General features: G+C 40.0%; 1 protein-coding gene across 3 annotated transcripts in view; it reads left to right on the forward strand.

Moving 5' to 3' along the window:
* The first annotated feature begins 8,405 nt into the window (after positions 1–8,405).
* The window catches only part of PPP2R5C (protein phosphatase 2 regulatory subunit B'gamma), an 81,414-nt gene continuing 69,492 nt past the window's right edge, over positions 8,406–20,327 (forward strand). The window contains exons 1-2 of one of the 3 annotated variants that reach the window (XM_083840152.1): positions 8,406–8,610; positions 10,016–10,081. In XM_083840152.1, coding sequence (XP_083696278.1) covers positions 8,584–8,610; positions 10,016–10,081 — 93 coding nt within the window. In that variant the 5' untranslated portion in view covers positions 8,406–8,583. Of the gene's footprint in view, positions 8,611–9,101; positions 9,247–10,015; positions 10,082–20,327 lie in introns of those variants that run through there. The other 2 variants (XM_083840153.1, XM_083840155.1) reach the window with 2 other exon arrangements.

The raw sequence follows: 20,327 nt of genomic DNA on the forward strand, positions 1-20,327 counted from the left end.
ATACACAGTCAAAGGTCAAAATTGCACATCTGAGTCACTACTAAGCCTTTGGCTCCCTGCCATTGCATAAGTAATGCCTACATAGTAATTTCTTTGGAATTGTACAGCTTTTGATCATATTCCTTTTATTCTAGCTTCAAGTACACAAAGACTTATAGTTAATTCAGCATTTAAATAAGTAACACTATATATTAAGCTTACCTTTAGGGAAGTGCGTATGTCATAACAAAAACAAATCTTTCTGTGAAAAGGACATTTGCTTACTAGCACGGTACTTCAGCATTGAGGGAGAACTGCTGGTTGGTTCCATAATGCAAGTAAATTTTTTATATTCTTAGAAGATTAGCTACTGCCATGTATTAACATCTTTGGCAGAACTAAACTTCAAATCCAGCTTAGTAAAGTACGTTGCAAAAATTCAGTTAATGTGAAGTAGGATTCATACATAAATGTAAATAAAGAAACCTTTTTTATACATCTTACATTTATTTACACTTCATTTACTTTATTACTTTTATCCTCTTTACATATATGAAAGAAATATTAAATTTAAAGTGCCATGGGAATTATGGACAGGTAGTTACTTATCTGCTTCTTTTATATGCTAATAACATGAATTTTCCTGTTCAATTTATATTGAATAGCAGTGAACTTTAGCTCATTTATCTGCTAGTTCTTTCTCCAAGACAAAAACAAAGGTGTCCATGAAGTAATGTGGGCATCTATTCTAGAAATTAAAAAACAAAAAATAGGCAAAGGGCTGCCCATGAAGACATCAGTGTCAACCTAACCTCTGTCTTGGCGGCCCTGGTGAAAGGAAGGGGAAAACAGCTCTAACAATTGATTCTTGAATCAATATTACATGTATATGGATCACTTCTCTGAACAGCCAAGAACAGTATGAACAGGGAGTCTTCTGATGAAATTGGAATGAAACACATAACAATAAAATATAACAATAAAAACAAAAGCAGAGATATGTAGCACGCTGGAGAAATGAGCTGCTTTAAGGAAATTATCATCTGTAAGAATAGTTGCAATTATTCAGCTCTGATCGCATGCATGCTATTTTCAGGGACAGGAAACAACTGTGGACAGCAAAAAAAAAATAACATAAAAAGTTTAAACTAAAAAAAAAATTAATTGTGAAGGGAATGCATCAAGTATAAATACAATGTACCATACTTGGAGGAAGGCATGCAAACAAAAAAAAAAATCTGCCAAAGGCCTTGTTTTTTCACTTCTTAGTAAATGACCTCCCACATTATTGTTTCTCAGTACTTTTGTTCAAAATAAATACTAATATGCATAAGAAATAATGATATAAATGTAAATACAACTCACATCTATATAGAATCTTTAGGATAAATACTGAACACACGAAATGCGTACAAAGGTAACTTTGGGGCATAGTCTGTACAGGCATGCCAGACAGGCAGTACACAGCATCATATAAATACAGATGGAAGAGAAATCTGTAGTTAAGTTTGCCTAACATTCCTGTTATAAGGTTTGAGTTTGAGATGCTTGTAAACTTTGCCAATGTTTAATTGCTCAGTCTGATTTTTTTTTCAGAGTATCTGATTTGTTTTACACTTTCTTGAACATGGAGCTGCCACATCCTAAAATGTGGCTAAGCAAAAATTATGGTTTGACAAAGTTAACAAATTCTTATAACTGTTATGTTGAAAAACTACCCAGAAGGATGAAAGGACTTAGGTGTTCTGCTATCGTGTAGAATCTACAGCCCTGAATTACAGGCCAAGGCTCCCAACATATCACAAAAGGAGATTCTGAGTGCACATAATACTATTAGTTTGAATCATTAGCTGTTTTGTTCCAAAGTCATCTTTGTTAGTATCTACCCTTTGGACAAAAATTACAAGGCTTCCTCACAGACAAAACCTAGGAGCCAGTCAGCAGCTAGATACCTCTAGGAAATGGTTTGACTCTAAAGTCTCCTTCCACTTGTTCCAATCCTCCAACATCATCCTTGCAAGCCTTTTGCCTGGTGTGCATCCATATTATACCTCTCTCGATACATGCCATAGTAGTAGATATGTGCCATGGTGTGAGCATTTCTCACATTATCTTGGACAAACAAAAAAGGGAATTAATTATTAAAGAACTTTTAAAAATTTTTCAAATGTCTCATATGCAAAGATAGGCTTCAAGGTGCTGACAGAAGGTCTGACTGGCAGAAAACTGCAGGCTGTCACAGCCCTTGAAGCTCTTGAAGACACGGGAATCTTGGCTGCAGGAATCACCCCAACTACCAAAAGAGAGATGGCAGGGCAGCTTAGCACTGAGGGATGCTGATGGATCTCAGCATTGCCCCAGGCAGTAATCCCTGAAAATAAACTTTATCCATGTTACACAGTAAGAACTGGCATGATCACAGGATGTAAGTGCAGTGGAAAAGTGGTATTTGTTCCGTGCCCCGCATTTAAAAAAGGCTGAGGAACGATCTGCAGAAGACTACAGGATCCCTCTGGATGCTGCACAGTGCAGATGCAGGCAGCCTGCTCTAGGTGGAGCAAGCCAAAAGCTCTGTTGATGGAAACTGCCCTTTGCTTTCTGAGCAGGAAACACGGATTGCTCCTGAAGCAGATCACAACTGCAGCATATGCATCTTTTGAGAAATTCGACGCTTCAGAGCATACTCAGAAGTAGACACTTAAGCATCTACAGATTTATGGTAGTTACAGGGTTAAGTCCTGAGTATGCCTTCTGAGTATGTCTTTCAACTCTTCCCACACTGAGATAAAAATATATAGCTATATTAGCTATGTCGAATCCCAAAAAGGCAGAAAAAAAGTATGAAGTGTTGAAAGAGAAAATCTTGTATGCCATCAACAGGAGGTACAATTAATTGGAACTCTTCATTCATTCCATAAATACCAACTTACACATAATAAAAAAGAAAATGTAGGAGTTTTAGCTGCAGTCACCTTTATGTTACTAGTCTCACTCATCTGATACAAAATTATTCTCTCCTTTGACATCATGTGGGAAGAGGGAACGGTACTAGGTGATTAGGAACATTACACTAATTGCAGCTAAAAACCTGGAATCAACAAAGACACTGCTAAAAATTGCACCAAAACACACCACAATGATGCTGAATTCTGACATGAAAATAAGATGAACTAGCAAAAATAAATTTATCCTTTATACATTCTGAATGCTAGGCCCATCCATTAAATTTTAAACAGATTATATATGATATGTAAACATATCTCTTAGCTCACTGTAAATACTGAAAATGAAACCACTAAAGATAGTAGAAACATGAAAGCAGACCTCCTAACAACATCTATGTTACCAGCAGTGTTGCACTTCTTGCACTTCTTTTTTTTTTTTTTTTTCCTGGAAAGATTCAGCTACATGACATGCAGCAAAGTCTTGCTCTTAGGATCTTTTTTTTGCTTCACTGAGGCAGAAGAACATCAAATGATTTGACTGAAGTGTTATAATCTTACTATATTTCTAGTTCCCATCTCTATGGAATCTGGGTATCAGCACACACAAGTGGAATTGCCATTCTGGATAAGACGAACGGTTCATCCACCTTAATTACTGTGATCATCATCCGACTTTCCAGATGAAATTCATTTTAATACTTAATAACCAATGATGGGCATAAACACTGCAAACTGTGGTCACAAACAGGAAAATCTGCTTTGTTTAACTATCATTAGATATTGCTAGATATTTTTTGTTATCTACTTCCTTGTCCACAGTTTGTGATTAGGATATCAGTAATGAGGTCTCAGTAACAAGCTGCATAAGTGAGTTCTCCATGATCATTATTAATGGTTTTTCATTTTAATTTTAAAATTAAGTTGGCCCTAGCAGAAATCCAGAATCAATGTGTATATGAATATGTATCTTATTTACTACTGACATTGTTTGGTACCAAGCCAGTTGCCAGCCAAATGTGACAACATTGCCAACTGGTCCAGAAGCTCCACTTAAGCTCTGTCCTGGGCAGCCAAACCTGGCCTGCTTTCTTGTACTGGCATCCAGCCCTCTACTTCCAGCATGATTTATTGACAGGGCTTACTAGATGGACCTCAAGCATGCCTTGTAGCTAGTCTTGTCTCTGGCCCCCATCTGGTTGGATTTTAGACAAATACTATAAGTAGTCCTCTCTCTGGGTCTGTCTCCTGTAAGCTTGGACCAGCATTATAGATAGTCTTCTTTCTATCCTTCTCTTTGGCCCTGTCTCCTGGTGTTCCAGAGTGGACTTCTTGGATAGGTCCCTGACTCATTAGCTCGCCTTGCCTTATTCCCGTCACAAGCAAGACGACTTCTGGTTTTGCCAATAAGCTTCTGGAAGCTTAGTGAAAAGAGGTCTTAACATCCGCTTTCACTCCATACTTGAAAGAGTCCTGGATTTTTAACAAAAGTGGAAAATATCCTAGCAGACATCTTCTGCAATGTTGTAATTGTCTAAATAACTTATAATCCTATTCACTAGATTCAAAATGAAATCTTGTCATTTAAAAATAAATAAATAAATAAAGAGAAATGAATGAGAGAAAGAAGATGAAAAGTTTTAAGAACAGACAACTCAAAGAAATTTGTATTTCAATGGAAATACGCAGTCACTGAAAATTCTTGTGATTTAGACGGTGTAATTATCCACACAAGAACATGTTTTTCATTTTTGACCAATCCGAATTTTACGAAAATACAAAGTAATATTACAACTAGAAGGTATCCAGTACTGACATTACTATACATACATATGATTACATCAATGAATTATGGTTCTGAAAGTGAAAGTCTGGTTCTATCTATCCAATAATTGCCATTTGTATCTATGTGGTCACAAATGAGGCTGAAATATCATGTTGTAAACATGTATGAAGTTGACTAAAATTTGACTTACTCATCATCTCAAAAGAGCCTGACTTCTATACGTTTTGAATAAATTATTTTGTAACTTTTACAAGACAGCAGAACATGACTGCTAGGCATCCAATGCTAGCAGACATTAACAGAATTGAGAATTAAAACCTAGTCTTTTGAGAACAGCCCAAGAATTATTTAATGTCATTCAGGGTAGGCAGAATAAATACATGCTAGTGAAGGTTTCTGAAAGACACTTCATCTTTTTGGTGGAGTTGAATATACTGCCTTTGCAGCTTTTGGTGTTAGGCTGTACAGAAGAGAAGTCTATTGCAGGTGCTCAGGGCTGAAGAAGTAGTTTATTCCCCCAGACATAACTTGGTAGTTTCGCTATTCCTGACAAGAAAGTTATCTTACCTAGTAGTTCAGCCTGAACACAAGATTAGAAAAAATGTTTAAATTTCAACCCATCTATTCCAGCCTCTTCACTGCCAGTGGTGCTTGAGTTTTCATTTTTCTCTTTATGTCTCACACAGGGTGCCAGAAAGCAGAATAAATCTGCTTCAGTCAATAAAGAATTTTGAGAAACAGCCTGCCAGTGTTTGACAATTATGTGTAATGATGACAGTTCACTGGCTTCTCAAACCTTGTCCACAAGTGCGGCTGCATAGCTTCAGCTGAGCCAACTTAACAGCTCACTGGCAAAATGTCTCATTGTCTCCTGTCTTCCCTGCTCAGTTAGTTTTCTGCTATTTTAGCAAGTTGAATTGGCATAGCACCCAATTAAACAAGAGATGGGGCGTGGAAAGCAGTAACACCATACAACTGGGAATGGACGATGTTGTCCCCATCACAGTGGCAGCAATCTGTTCAATAAACTCAGGACAGAGCATGAATGCTTAATCTTTATAAAGGGCCTCCTTCTTTATAAAAAAATAATAACCAACATAGTTGGAATGGACTAACCATGTAAATATTCCCCCTTCATTGGCACTCTGGACACATGGCCCAGTTTCAAGCTATTAAATATTATACAGCTATTTTATACAAGACATTAAACTATTTGGTGTTTTAACTTTTGCAAGTTTAGATAATTCAGTCAATACAGTAAAAAAAAAAAAGGCAAATTGGTAGCTGTGATACGTTTGTTTTTTTTTACTGTTTTAATTACAGAGATAGCCTAATCAGTCTGAATCTGTTCTCGTTTTTGAAAATATCTAGTTTGCATGAAACGTGTTCAGAAGTTAATGCAGATATTAATATAGTCATACTCGCACTCATATTACATTATTTTATTTACATAGTTTATCCTACTCAGTGACAAAGTAATTAGGCCTACAGTGATCTAACACCATAGCAAAAATAAGATTTCATCTCAATGCTGTGTGAAAATGTAAGTCACTTATCTTATTCTCATATTTTATGAAGATACTAGAGCATACACATGGAACTATTTTTCTTGTAAACCACCTCCACCCACTGATTATTTCGTATAATACAGTAGGCCTTGAAAAACACAATTGCTTTCTGTTACTGGTGAATGAGACTCTTTCCCCAGCAAGTGAGGTGAGGGGGAGTCAAGTTTTCACAAGGGTTTCTACATCTGTGGTCACAAAGAAAACCTCCCAAATGTAAACTGAGTCGGTGCCATCTTTTGAACCTGTATTCAGTCTGATGTATTGATTCAAGGTTTTCCCAGCTAACAGCAAAATAAGCACAGACAATTTTTGCTGCTGCTATTCATGAGTAGGTGGGTAACAATGATGTTGACTGAGTTTTTTCAGTATTTGGAAAAACCATGAGCACTAGCAAGCACAAAGGAGGCCAAGAGCCAATGAGAAACTCATTAAGCTGCTTAAACTGATCTAAATCTAGGCTGTTGAGGTCACATCCCGCCCCCGCCACATATTTCCACCCCCTTCCTTCAGCCAACACTTGTGTTTACAGAAACAGGTGGTGATGTGCCAGTTCAAGGGGAGTAAAAAAAAAATAAACAAAAACACAAAACCCCACATCATTTTGGGGGGGGAGTTTTCAACCAGATCAATTCTATGAACTGGTTTAAGGGGCTGCACAGTTCCAGCATCAGTGCAGAAGAGTGAGAGAGGAATACGGCAGCTGGGAATTAAGAGTAGTTTAAGCTTCTGTGAAACTGGAACTTAACAAAGAATTGGAAGCTCTGGAGTTTATCCTCAGCTGTACAAACCCTTTCATACACTCATCAAACTGCAGACTACAGATGGAAGTAGATTTCTTTTTCTTACTATCTATGTCCAAAATCCATGTTGTTTTGTTGGTCAGAAGTCCTACTTAGTAGTAGTAATTTCTTTGTGACTGGTTCGTAACAGAAGCACAACAGTGATAACAGCACCTCAATTCTAAATCCTCAGACCAGAGAAGATTAGGGAAAGGATAAGAGGCAGACATAATTTGTTTTCTAGCACTTAAGAAGCAGGGAAGGAAGGGGCCTGAAGCAAGAGGAAGCAACTCTCCCTACTCAGTAGTATTCCTTGTAGTGCCTCAAAAAGGGGAAATTTCTTTGTTCTTTTACCACAGCAAAGTGTTCAAATATAGTGGATATAAACTGATGTTAGATACCATCACATCAGATATGAGTACTTATTAGAAATCCCAGTTCCTAAAAACGAGAGCACGGCTGCTAGCTAGTGCTGCCTTTGATACTCGCAGGCTGAGTAAGGAAGGAGATCAATTTCTCTTTCATGCTGGTGTTTGTTAGGCTGTAATTTTTCTATCCTTTATCAGCACAACACAATTAGTATTTAATAAGCGTGCCCAATCTAAATTTTAAATGTTTTATATCTTGGCATTATTATGAGGATTAATATGTCATTTTTCCTCAGCTAATGGTAGTTTGGAGCTTAGTCAGGCCACGTGACAAACACAATTTGTAACTTTTCCAGTAGAAGCATATACACCTTTCTTCTTTTGTCGAAGAATATTGTTGACTTTTGCATTCTGACTTTGAAAGATGCCATCTACAAAAACCAGGCTGGAACTACGCAAAGTTCGCTTCTTCCTTATCCACGTACTGCAGGCAGGCAGTGAAGTCCCCCAGTTAACGACGACCACAACACTTGTATGAGGGGCACGCGGCCAAAGGTTTTTATTTAGTTTTGTTTTTATTTTTTTATTTTTTTCTTCCTCACACACTGGCTGCTCCCGCACCCCGCCCGACCCCGGAGCCGCTGCCCCTCAGCGAAGGACTGGCTTCGGAGGGCGACACCCACGTAGCAGCGGGGCTGAGGCGGCACAGCCCAGCCTTCGGTGCCCACCTCGAGGCGGGGCTGGGGGCGCGGGGCCCTCCCCACAGCCGGGGCGGAGCCGGGAGAGCCCCGAGCCCCTCGCCGCGCGCCCGGGCCCTGTCAGCGGCCGCCGCCGAAGCGTGACAGGAGGGGAGGGGGGAAGAGAAGGGAGGCGGTAAGCCCCGCCTCCGAGGTGACGCCACTGGAGGCGCCGCTCACGTGACGCAGACAGCCAATGGGCGGGCAGCGACCCCGCTCTCCGCGGGCGGGGGGCGGTGGAGGAGGGAGGAAGGGGGCGGGGGGAGGGGCTGAGGCCGCCGCCGCTGGAGCCGGAGCCGGGGCCGGAGCCTGGGGGGGGGCAGCGGCGGCGGCGGCGGAGGCGGAGGAGGAGGCGGAGGAGGAAGAAGAGGAGGAGGAACGGGGCCGAGCGGGGGCTTTGCGCCTGGCCGGCCGCGGGGCGGCCATGCCGAATAAAAACAAGAAGGAGAAAGTGAGTGGGAGGCAGGGGGCAGGCCCTGCGGGGGGGGGGGGGGAGGAGGGGGGGGGGGGAGGAGGAGGAGGAGGAGGAGGAGGAAGGCGGGGAGCCCTGTGCCGCCATGGGGAGGGGGGGAGCTGGGAGGGGGGCGCCCCCCGCCTCGCCCCCCGCCTCGCCCCCCGCCTCGCCCCCCGCCTCGCCCCGCCGCTCCCCTGCCTCCGGCCGGGCGCTGAGGAGGGGGCGGCCCCCCGCGGGGCCTAGCCTGGGGGGTGGGGGGGGTTAGAGGAGGGTTGGGGGGGGTCCCCGAGCAGCCTCGGCCCGGGGGGAGCCGGCCCGGAGGGGCTGGGGGAGGGCGGCGGGGGAGGGAGGGGTGTGCGGGGAGGGAGGGGATGGGGAGGGGAAGGGGGGGAGAGGAGGGAGGGGGAGGGCGGGGGGTGCGCCCGGGGGTCGCCCTCAGAGCTCTGTGAGCACCGGGGGGTACTCGGAGCTGCCCCTCTCCTCCTACCCATCTCCTCTCCCTGTCCCTCTCCTCCTCCTGCTGCCAGGCAGGTCTGGGTGTCAGCCGCCCAAGGGGGCTCACGCACAAGTTGGAGGAAAAGTTCCAAATCCAACCCGCTCAGCTTCACGTGTTGCGCTTTATTTGTGTGGCAGGTAATTAGCTATTAGGGAATGAGGGGAACTGGGAACAGCGAAGTAGACTGGCACATCCAGCCGCTGTCCTGCTGGACCTTCTCTGTTTGGTTGGCTTCTGCCCGCCTTCCAGTTTTTCAACATTGCTTTGAAATTAGATGGGTGTTGTGATTTGTGTTCTTTTGGTTTCATTTTTAATGTTTTTCATGATATCCTAGCCACCTGTGACCCAAAATGTTCAAACTTCTCATCGCTTTTCTTAGAATTAGCGAATCTCACAAATAGGCGGTGGGTGAAAGATCCAAGTACAGTGCTGCGAGGGAGATACCAGAGTTGTGGGCCTGCTCCTAAAACTGGACTTTCTAGTGCGTAGAACACCAGGAGCAGGCGAGATAATGACATGTGCAGTGCGTCCTGCGATGATGCTTGTTTCAAAGCTAAACTAAGTGTAAATGCTCCTGAGGCCAAAAGCCAGGCAGCAAGGCCAAATTTTTAGACATGGTTCAAGTCGCTTGCATTCTTACCTGTATGAAAGCTTAGCTCTATATACTGTATGGGTGAGTTTTGAGGCATTAGTACAATTCCAAAGCTGTCCTGAAGATGGAAAATGTTTAAAGCAACTTTCTAGAGACTGATAGTTCAGTATTAAGGTCTTCCAGTAAAACGGTATCATTTTTCTCCTATCAATTTTAATATTCTCAGCAGGCATCTAAAATACTAATTTCTTGACTTGAAAATCTCCCTAAATCTCCTTTTCCAAGTAACTTACACTGTGAACTTTTTTTTTCAGGAACCTGCAAAATCAGGCAAAAGTGGAAAAAGTGGCAAAGATGGACAAGAAAACCAAGAACATGAGGTAAAAACTACTAGAATGTGTAGTCTTTCCAGGCAAATTTGTGATGACTTTTGAAAAGTCCTTCTGGATTGTTATAATTTTGAAGTGACAGGTGAGGAACCTGGAACAGGTGGTGTTTCTGGAACTCCTGACTTGGTATTTGATAAAGTCTTCTAAGACTCAAAAGAAGATGCTTTTGAAGAAGTTATTTTTATGTAGAGTAACTTCAGAGATCTAGCTTGCTTGCTACAGTTTTAAACACTCATCTGTTTCCTTTCTGGTTGCAGGGAGTACATCTATTTTATTTCCTGGTTTTATTGTGAGGTTTTGAGCTTGTCTTTTAGCTGCTTTTTGTGGTTTTTAATCATTCTCTGTAATTCCCAAAGCTCTCTTCTCGAAAACTTTTGATGTTAGTGTGTCAGTTAAGTGTAAGTAGCCTGTTATATTATCAGGAGACCTTAGGCTTAATCAAAGGCTGCCAGTTTTTTTGTTGTCTAATTTCTGTGTATACGTATACAATGGGGTGTTCCATTTTTGACTGATTATTATGTTGTTGCTGCGGCATTTCTCTTAACTCTGCATTGCTGCCTGTTTCACCCACCAGCAAGGTGCAGTGACTTGAAAGGGGTCAGTTAAATCCTTACATGCTGCCTTTCTCACATTCATCTGGAAACCCACAATTAATAGATCTACTTCATTTTATTTTTATTTACTTTATTAAGTAAATAAACATTACTGTTTATTTACTTAAAAGTCTTAGTACCAGCCCAAGTGTAAAATGCTACACTGAAAAGTTTATGTATATTTTATCCTGTAAACTACATGTCTTGATACCGACACAAAATACTCATCCAGCTTTACCACTTTTTCTCTCTCCCAAATGATTACAGGGGGGAAGGGAGAGAATGTTTTTCCTACAGAACATGTACTCTTTCTGATGCGCCTCAATGAGCTTTCCTTGTGCAGAAGGATGAGTGCTACTGTCACTACAAGATTTAATGACTTTATGAATTAAATTTAAATATTTTTGCAAAATCAGATAAAAGAATTTTGAATTTCGACAGAGGGAACTCATATCCTAGCTACTAGGAAAAAAGCCCTTAGAATGAAATCAGAAGTGTATCAGAGTGTAGATGTTTTTAACAGTGCCAGCATATAATGAATGTATTTCATTGTGATGCATTCTGTTTTTACAGTATATTGCTATGGCATTGAAAGAGCATTACTTCTTGACTGTAATCTTAGTTCCTGTGCAGTTGTAAGGCTTGCCATCATTCGTATCTTTGCTGTTCATCGGTTGAATGCTTATTTTCTCATGCTTCTGAACCGCAAGTTGGTGAGACCAGAACTAATTTTCTTGGTCCTTCAGGGTAGAATGTAAAGCTCCCACAGTAGACTAGTGGAGTGCTTTAAACATTAACTGAAAATGTATATGTAGATTCCTTTCTTTCCGCATGTGCAGATAAAAAAAGCTCTTTCTTTTTTGATATTTGAAATGTGTGAGAGATTAATCTCAATAGAAGAGTATGTTGTAGTATTCATGCATTTTTTTTTCTATTGTCTTTCCAAGTTGAATTCCCAATGCAAAGTACAGTTCACTTAGATTATTGATGATACTTTGCCATATGTGAGTAGAGACAGAAAGGGAAAGGGACTGGCAAACTGATGAGAATGTGACTGGCACATACACTTTGATTGCCATTCCCAGTGGGCATTGTTTAGTCTCCAGACAATTTTGAACACCTCAGTGCTTGACTCATTAACTTAATTAATAGAGTAATTGCACACATAGTAATATGGAGTTTGCATTCTAACGTGGCTGACTGTAACAAAGATGTATGTTAGCTGGTGCTTATAGATGCAGAAGAGCAGCTGTTTGTTAACATAGCGAAGACTAGTAAATATAGAAATGCTCTGGAACATGCTATTAATACGCTTTTTGGATGTTTTTCCTTATAAGAAGGTTGTCTTGTTGCCTTGTACCTGTGTTTTAACATGGCTTTTTAAAGATCCTCATCTAGACTGTGAGTAGGTTTAGAAATAAACCGGTTCGTGTAATTTTTTTCATCAAACTGAATTTAATGGGCATACATTTAATGTAAATGAATGTAATGCAGATGGCAGATTTTAAAGACTGCTATTCAAAGAGCAGGGACAACACACGCAGCAGCATCCCACAAATACTGTATTTATAGACACATTTATAACACTTACCTAAATTCATGATGCCTTGGACTTCCATAGATGAAAATATAAACAGTTCTTAATGATTTGCAGAAACAAAGAAGTGTGTTTCCTGTCTCCCGGTCAGGGAAATGAGATTTTGCTTGAGTGAAGCTATACAGTAAGTTTGTCTGAGTGATTTAAATGATACCTGGTATGCCTGGTCAAGCGTGCCTGTGCTGAAAGAGGATGAGAGGGACTTGGGCTGGTACTCGGGTCACTTTGTAAATTTCAACAGAAGCACACAAATGTGTATGTATGGAAGTTCAAAAGCGTGACTTGCTGAAGTAAATACCTCTTTGCTTACATCTCAAAGAATCCCATTGTAGTTGTGTTTGAAAACAAGGTCCATCTTGCCTGTTTTCATGTATCCAGTGTTCGGGAGGAAAAAATACAAGATGGTTCTTCTTGCATTGCCTGTGCCTTGGTTACTTGATGTATTACAAAAAGAGCCAGGCTAGAGAAGACCAGAGGTCTGTGTTGTTTGGTATTTTCTATGTGGTTAATAGCTGATACTGAAGAAAAGAGTTTGAGTAACGGAGTGCATGTATGGTTTTCCCATTCAGGCATGCCTTTCTTTCAGCCAGTGTGTGGCTTAGAAGGTTGCTTTCTAGATGAGCTGTTGTGTAAAGTTGTTTTCATATTGTTAGTGACTTAACAGACTTTTCTATATAGTCATCTGTAGATTTTTTCCAATCCCCCTGTTTAATACTTGCTAGGTGAGAGGATTCCATTTCTTTGGCTGTCCTCCTGTTCCTGTTATCCTTCTATTCCGTTACGCTTTCAGTGATTGAGCTTCCAGAGCTGTACACAGTGCATGAGGTGAGGGCACCTTGTGTCTGTGCTGTAATAACTGCATTCCAGCTTCCAGTTATTGAACACTTAACGAAAGAGCTAATAGGATTAAGTTCACATCTAGCTTTAGCTTGTAGCCTGTTAGTAAACACTAATGAATTAAACTAAATAATTGCCAGAACGGTTGAATCTATTCCTTTAGGTACAGCCTTACACCTCAGTAATTAGTCCAGTGTATTCTAGTCTTCAGGTTGTGAACAAAAACATAGTCTGTTGTGTATTGTTTTCTTCTGTGTGGGGTAGTGCCTTCCTCTGGTAAAATACTTGGGGCCAGTGACCAAAATCTATAATCAGAACTTAAATACAGATTGAAGAAAAATGCCCAGGTGCGAGGGGTTTTATGCCAGCACTTAGCAGTTGGTGGATGTTCCCTGTGAGTGAACTGGCCTTTGCAGAAGATACTTTCCTTGTGGATAAGCTTCATTGCAGGGTTCTGTTTTCTCCCAGGGGTTCAGAGGTGTCCTTTTAGTTTAAAACAGTAGTAACTCATGGTCAGGTGTACACAAGGGGAGAAAAATGAGGTCTTGCCTCTCTTTTTTTTTCCACTATTAGAGCTCTGTCTAGGAAAAACCTAGTGTTTTTTAAAATTCAAGCATTTCTTACAATGCTTTAATAATAGTTTTCAGGTACAACCACAGGGGAAGGAAGTTGACTTTAACCCCATAGACTCTCATTTCTGTGTGCTTTGATTGTGAGAAAGTATGTGCTAAAACTTGCGCTTTTCACTGGTGACACCTATTGCTGCAAAAGCACTTAGAACAGTTCAAAAACTTACTGTCCCTGAGCTGGACTATGTTGGACCTTCAGGTGAATGCCTAACTACTTCATATTTTTGCTCCTTGCTTTGGTATTGATGTTGAAATTGAAGTGATTGCACTGAAATCATCTGGGAACACATGGACAATTGGCAGCTCAGGTTTGTCTGGGAGGTGGAAGTGGTAGAGGTATCTGGTGACCTTTACGCAAGGCAGGCACAGGTGACAGGGTGATGCCTCTTCTAGATCCAGCAGGGCTAGTTTAATAAGGCATGAAACTTCGAAACTCAGAACTTCATTACTTTTGAATGTAGATGCTGGGCAGCCTGTAGTGGGGGAAGACAGCCGTTGTTTTACAAAGTATTGGCTTGGTGACTTTCAACAAACAAGAACAGAAATCATAGCTCTCCCTTCAAGTTCTTCTGCCACGCAGAACAGCGAACGGAAGACTGATGTGGTTTGGGTAGTGTGTGTGTGTGTATTATCTCATTGTTTCCATGTACTGCCCTGCTTGGGTGTTTTCTGCGTTAAAAGTTTTCTTTTTTCGATACAAAACGTAATAAAATGCAAACTGCATTGGCCAGTTTCCTTGCTGTGCAAGAAACTGCTTGATTTATTGACAACGTGTTGCAAATGTCAGATGATAATCAGTGTTGAAACCAATTTTCAAATATTAAGAAAAAGCTATGCTAAGTACTGATCCGTGCCTCTGTCTTACCACTATCAGCCATCTCTTTCCAGTAAGTTTGTTAAATACAAGTAATAACTTCCAGTGCAGCAATTTTAAGCTTTGTTTTCAGAGGTCTTGTTTTGTAAAGTTGTTGTTTTTTTAATTAATTTCTTAAGCTATTCAGCATAGTGGTAATATTTTTCAGAATTGGTAGTGAAAATGCAAAAATCGTTGAATCTTTAAAATGCTTTGGCAAAAGTAAAGATTTCTGTCTCTGCAAGAACCTTGACAAGTGGCTGTCTTTCCTATATTAGCCAGGATACAGTGGGGGAAGGTTATCAATATTCTCATTACTTCTTTTACTGATATCCGGTTACATGCACACATACAATTGCCAATTTCCTTAAAAATCCCATTTTAAAAAAAGGGAGAGAAATAGAAGTGACATTGATAGCTTTGTGTGGATTTCTTACTAGACATCACCTGAAGAAGTAGCCTGATGTTAAAACAAGAACTAGGAATAAATAAGCAATGAAATCCAGCGCTTTTTGTTAACAGGCTCCTATGATCTGTTGCATTGAGAGTTGTTTAGACAATTGACTCCACATTTTCTGTATACAGTTCCTTATTTTTCCTCATGTTTTCTGTTTGTGATTTTCACTGCAATGCTATTTAAGAGGTTGTACCAGTTATTAGTAACCCTGAGCAACAAAATGAAGATGGTAGATAGAGGCTCTTACACAGTATCTAGCTTCTCAGGAGGTTTTTCTACTTCAGAATTTGTAAAGTTATATTTGAAAGTCTTAGCACAGGGGAGTGTTTATTAGGCAACCTGTTGGGGACTACAGCAGAGGAGCATGAGGTTTGGAGGTTGGATGGGGAATAATTCTCAAAAAAGTTTCTCCTGTTGTTCATGTGTATTAGGACTGCTCCTAAATGACTTTTGGAAATACCTTCTTGTGATAGAACATCAGCTGAGACTATCCTGTTTTAATTGTTTACTATACTAACTGATGTGTAATTCAGTGCATATATATTCATTGTCAAGTATAAAGTGGCTGTCTTTTAGGCTTTCCCTTACTGTTGTCAGATGGGCATCCTCTGTTACTCAGTGGCACAGCACTTTTGGATACATTGGGATCAGGATATTTGAGGTATAATAAGATTCTTCTGTACTTGTTGTTCTTCATAGAAGCAGATGTCTTTTACACAGAGATATTTGGCATAGATCAGGTCTGTACTATTCAATTAATGCCTGATGTTAAGTATTGATTTATTTCTAATACAAAATTGTTTTAAGGGTTTTAGTAGGAACTTCCTACAGTGCTGTCAGTTGGATTCGAGTCATAGAGCCATGGAAGTCAGATATGGCTGACAGCCTGTGATAAAGCATCCCCCAGCCCTCCAGCATTCAGTGGGCCAAATGAATAAGCTGTGGTTGTATGGTGAGTACAGCACGTAGGAAACCTGGCTGTACCCTCGCTGTTTTTTCAGTATGTATTCAGCAGCGTGTCCCAGTTGGACTTGTATGCAGAAAAGCCCGTGCTTTGAGGAGTCAGTCCCATGCAGCAGTTAAAATTTATTTGGCAACTGGTCTTCCTTGATTTGGAAGAAGAAAGGTTTTCATATTATGAAATATTTTTTTAACAACCAGACCTTTCAAGTTGGAATCGCAGAGCAGCTATAAACAGACAGTATTAGGCCTGTTTTTCAAAGCTTTTCTACTGCGCTTGGGATTTTACTTCTAACACAGCAAAAATAGGGCTTTAAACCTAAACTGCATGTAAAATGAGGATGGATTTTTGTCATGTATCAGCTATGTAAATGAAGTCTATAGGCTTTGGGTTCTTTTTATTGTTGTTTGCTCGTTTCTTTTTAAGCTGGTATGTCAATTACTTTAAGAAAAAACACCCTTAATTTAAAAACTAACTTTTGATCATGGCTTGCAGTTCTAATTTTCTTCAGTAGAGAATTTTTAAATGGGTTGATCTAAGAGTTGAAAAATATTTCAGTGCTGCAAGTAAATACAGCCTTATCACTAAATGAGGTGCTATTTACTGATTAGAAAGATGCATTATGTGTTACTATTAAAGCAGCCATGGAAGTTTTTTTATTTTTAAACTTCTCTCATTTCCTATTTCCAATTTTTATTGATATCTTGTCTTTTTGTTTTGGGGAATTGGAATGCCCTTCTGTATCCAAAGCAAATATACCTTAATACTGAGTGCTGAAATAGCTTACCTTAACAGAGCCTATGTAATTTTTATATTATACTTTCTAAATCAATTGAATTCATAAATGATCAGTATTTTATACTAGATATTGCTATAAGCATATTGTTACCTGAAATGAGATATTTCTGAAAACATGATCCTATGCCCTTCAAATTCTCACACAAGGATGGCAACTGCTTGTGTCACACATGATGTGTGAGGTCTTCAGTGTGCAGTTTGTTTTAGTACCTGCTGTGCTTTCCCTAAGCATGCTCTTAAGCTCTCTGGATCCCTCCTGAATGAAAACAGAGTAGCAAAGGCTGTTCTCATTAAAAGGGACAAAATGCTCTTTGAAAATGAGCATTAGTAGTTCGGAAATTGAAAACATCCTTTTCACCCTTTGTTTCAATTGGTTTCTCTTTTCTTTTTAAAGACGTACTGTTCCTTAAACTTTGAGAGGAATCAATTGTTCTGTAATGTATATGTGTAACAGAATTACCAATGTAGTTATCCCATGTGGAATACAAACAGTAACAAATAACAGATACAGTTTGAATCTACTTTAAATATTTAAGTTTAAAAATATTAAATCTTGTTTTGTCTTTTCTCAACTTCAAATGAAGTTAGAATACATTTGTAGTTATACAAGTGGGATGGTAGGAGCATTTTGAGTGTGGCTGTTAACAGGCTTTGGGAGCCAATAATAGTAAAGCTAGGAAACAAAACCTTGCTTCATTCTTGAATATACAAACCTAAAATATGACTGTCAAATATTATTGTTTGCTATACATTATAGTGATTACAATTTAATAAGGTTCCTTACCACTGCCCAGTTTAGCAGTCTGAAGTACCGAAAAGTAAACTTTTCTAGAGACCTGTAAAATTAAAGATTAAATTATTTGGTGTAAGAGTTCTTTAGAAGTGATCAAGGTTATTGCTATACTACTAAAATGTCTGGGAACCTTGTCACGTACCATAACTCTCTTGTATGGCACGCAATACAAAAACCAATTGGTGGGTGGTGTGGGGGAGCAAAACAATTTCAGTGCAAGTATGTGAGGTGAGAAACTGTTTGGAATAGATCCGGGAGCACAAGAATATGAACATCACCGGTAAAGCAATGTATACGCTAGTTTAGGGTCATCGGTAGCTTTATGTAATTAAAATTTACAGCGGACTTGGGGTTGGGGCTTAAAGCATGTGAAGTGTGTGTGTATTGTTCCCACATTTGAAGGAAAGCAAAGGAACATGAAGGTAGTTTTTGTTGGATTTTTTTTTTGAAAGTAAAAGGCAGTTCAGAGAAAAATTAAAATTGAAAATCAAGAACTAATGTAATTTAAGCCAGGCCATCATTTATTTAGATTCTTCATCTCTGTATTTATATAAATGTTTTGAAATAATACCCAGGACCTTATCTGTTTTTAATCCTATTTAATTATTTAACTGATGGTTGCAGGTAACAAAGTAGGCTCTTCTGGGGGCATTTGTTTCTTTGAAGTCTCATTATAGAAAATGCATTAAGGAACAAATGCTGCCTTGCCACCCATGCTTGTGAAGTACCAGGTGCTCGCTGATGGTGGTGTTCCAGCAAACACAGCACTGCGTGACTGCATCGAGTCTGAGCCCGGGCACCTGATCGCCAGTGCTAACTTCCTCTGCAACCTCAGGCTGCTGGATCTGATCACTGACTGAAAAGAATCAAATGTCAGTTTGTACATGGAGGAAGGTAGTTTAAAAGAAAATAAGTATCAGTAGCATAAGGGTTGGTTTCCATTTGCTCCTCGAAAACTTTGACTGTGAATGTTGTCAAGTTGCCATGCAAGAATCTCGAGGCTGCAGTACACGGAGCTGAGATGTTTGGCAATTGTCAGGGTTGGTTTAATGTGTTGCAAGGCAAGAGTATTGCAACAAGGCTGGGTTGATACAAGTCTTTAGAAGATCAAATTTGAGCTGCGTGTGTAAGCACCTGACAGGAAGTACAAGCAATGCTTTCTGTTATAAGTAAATGCTAGCAAGAAAGGCAGAAGAGTTTCAGCCAGTTGTAGGCCAGTCTTCTAAAATAGTCTGTGGCTGTAAAACCTGCTGTGGTGCACTGCTTGAGAGATGACCACTGTTGCTCACAGGGAACTTCCCGGTCACTGCTGCGGTTCAACAAACTGCAGGTTGTGTCTGGCAGTACACTGATGGAACTCCATAGGTATACAACAAGAATAGCTGGCAGTAACACTGCTATATATAAATGCAAAATCACAGTTGGTAAACAAGTGTAACTCGGTGTGCACTGATTAGTGTGCTAAAATATATAAATGTTATCAACTGAGCTGAAAAGCCATTCTTTTCATTTATTATAATAACAGGAATCCGCAAAGCTTTCAGATGCAGCTTTTGCCAAATAAAAACATACGTTATGCAGAGACTACCACTATCCTGTGCATCTCTGCCACTGAGAGAACTGTCAATGATGATGACTGTACTTGGTAGAAAGACAGCTGCAAATACTGTTTTAGCAGGCCAGTCTAAGTATCATTCTGGTAAATGATCTTTTTGGGGAAAAACAGTAGAAATCTAAATACAGCCTATGTGAAACTGACTGAAGCTGTCAGTATCATAAGCAGGATCTCTGGAGGCTTCACCATAAGTTGTCTGTCCATCAGTGCTGTGGCTGTGAAGCTAGTCAGCAACAGTGGCAAGAATCGTCAACAGAGTGAAAATCTCAGAACTATTTGCCATCAAAAATGGTACGCAGCAAGCATGTTGTTTCTCTGCTTTTTCTTTAACGGTTTTGTTAATGGAGCAGTGCGCCTTTTTATGGGTCCCCCCTCAAAATAAAGGCATTCAATAAGCTTAGTAGGTAAAAAAAATAAATAATTTGTGAAACTGATTTCCAAAAGGTCTTTGAGATCTCAGAATGCAGATTAAATCAAAGAGATATTAGACAGATTTGTGGGATACAACTCCATCCTGGGCTATGAGATACGTGGTTAAGAACCCATATTGAGTTTCATATAGTTTGCAATGTCTCTACAGATTGAAAGTACTGAAGTTAAAGGTCATACCAGGTTGGTCCACATCAAACTCCTTACCAGTGATTGGGCACTACTGGGCAGTGTGAATGTGAATTACTGTAGATAGTCTTAATGGCTCTGTTGCGCAGTATCTTTAATACCGTAATAATAAAAGTTTGTTCTGACATTGTCCTGTTGGAAAGCATGTTGAACTTTTACCTGGACATTTTTCTCTAATCATTCGGAAGCATTTCAAGACATGTTGTTGTTGGAGGCCTGTAAACGTGGTGGAGGACTGTCTTTCACATTAGTTTCAGAATGCATGGTATCGTCCAAGAGAAGATCACAGTGTCACCGCTTAATAAAAAAGCTCTCAAGGGATGTGTTTTTAGAAAAAAGAAGGAAGGTGACAAATCCTCTTCCTCCCCAGTGGAGGGGAATATAGTGCCCTAAGAATTTACGTGGACAAGCCTGAAGGAGCGAAGACAGCATAGCTTACCCACACTGATCAGAGAAAGGATCAGTGAAAGCATTACAACAAAATTC

Source organism: Anser anser (assembly GCF_964211835.1).
Source record: "Anser anser genome assembly, chromosome: 5".
NCBI lineage: Eukaryota > Metazoa > Chordata > Aves > Anseriformes > Anatidae > Anser > Anser anser.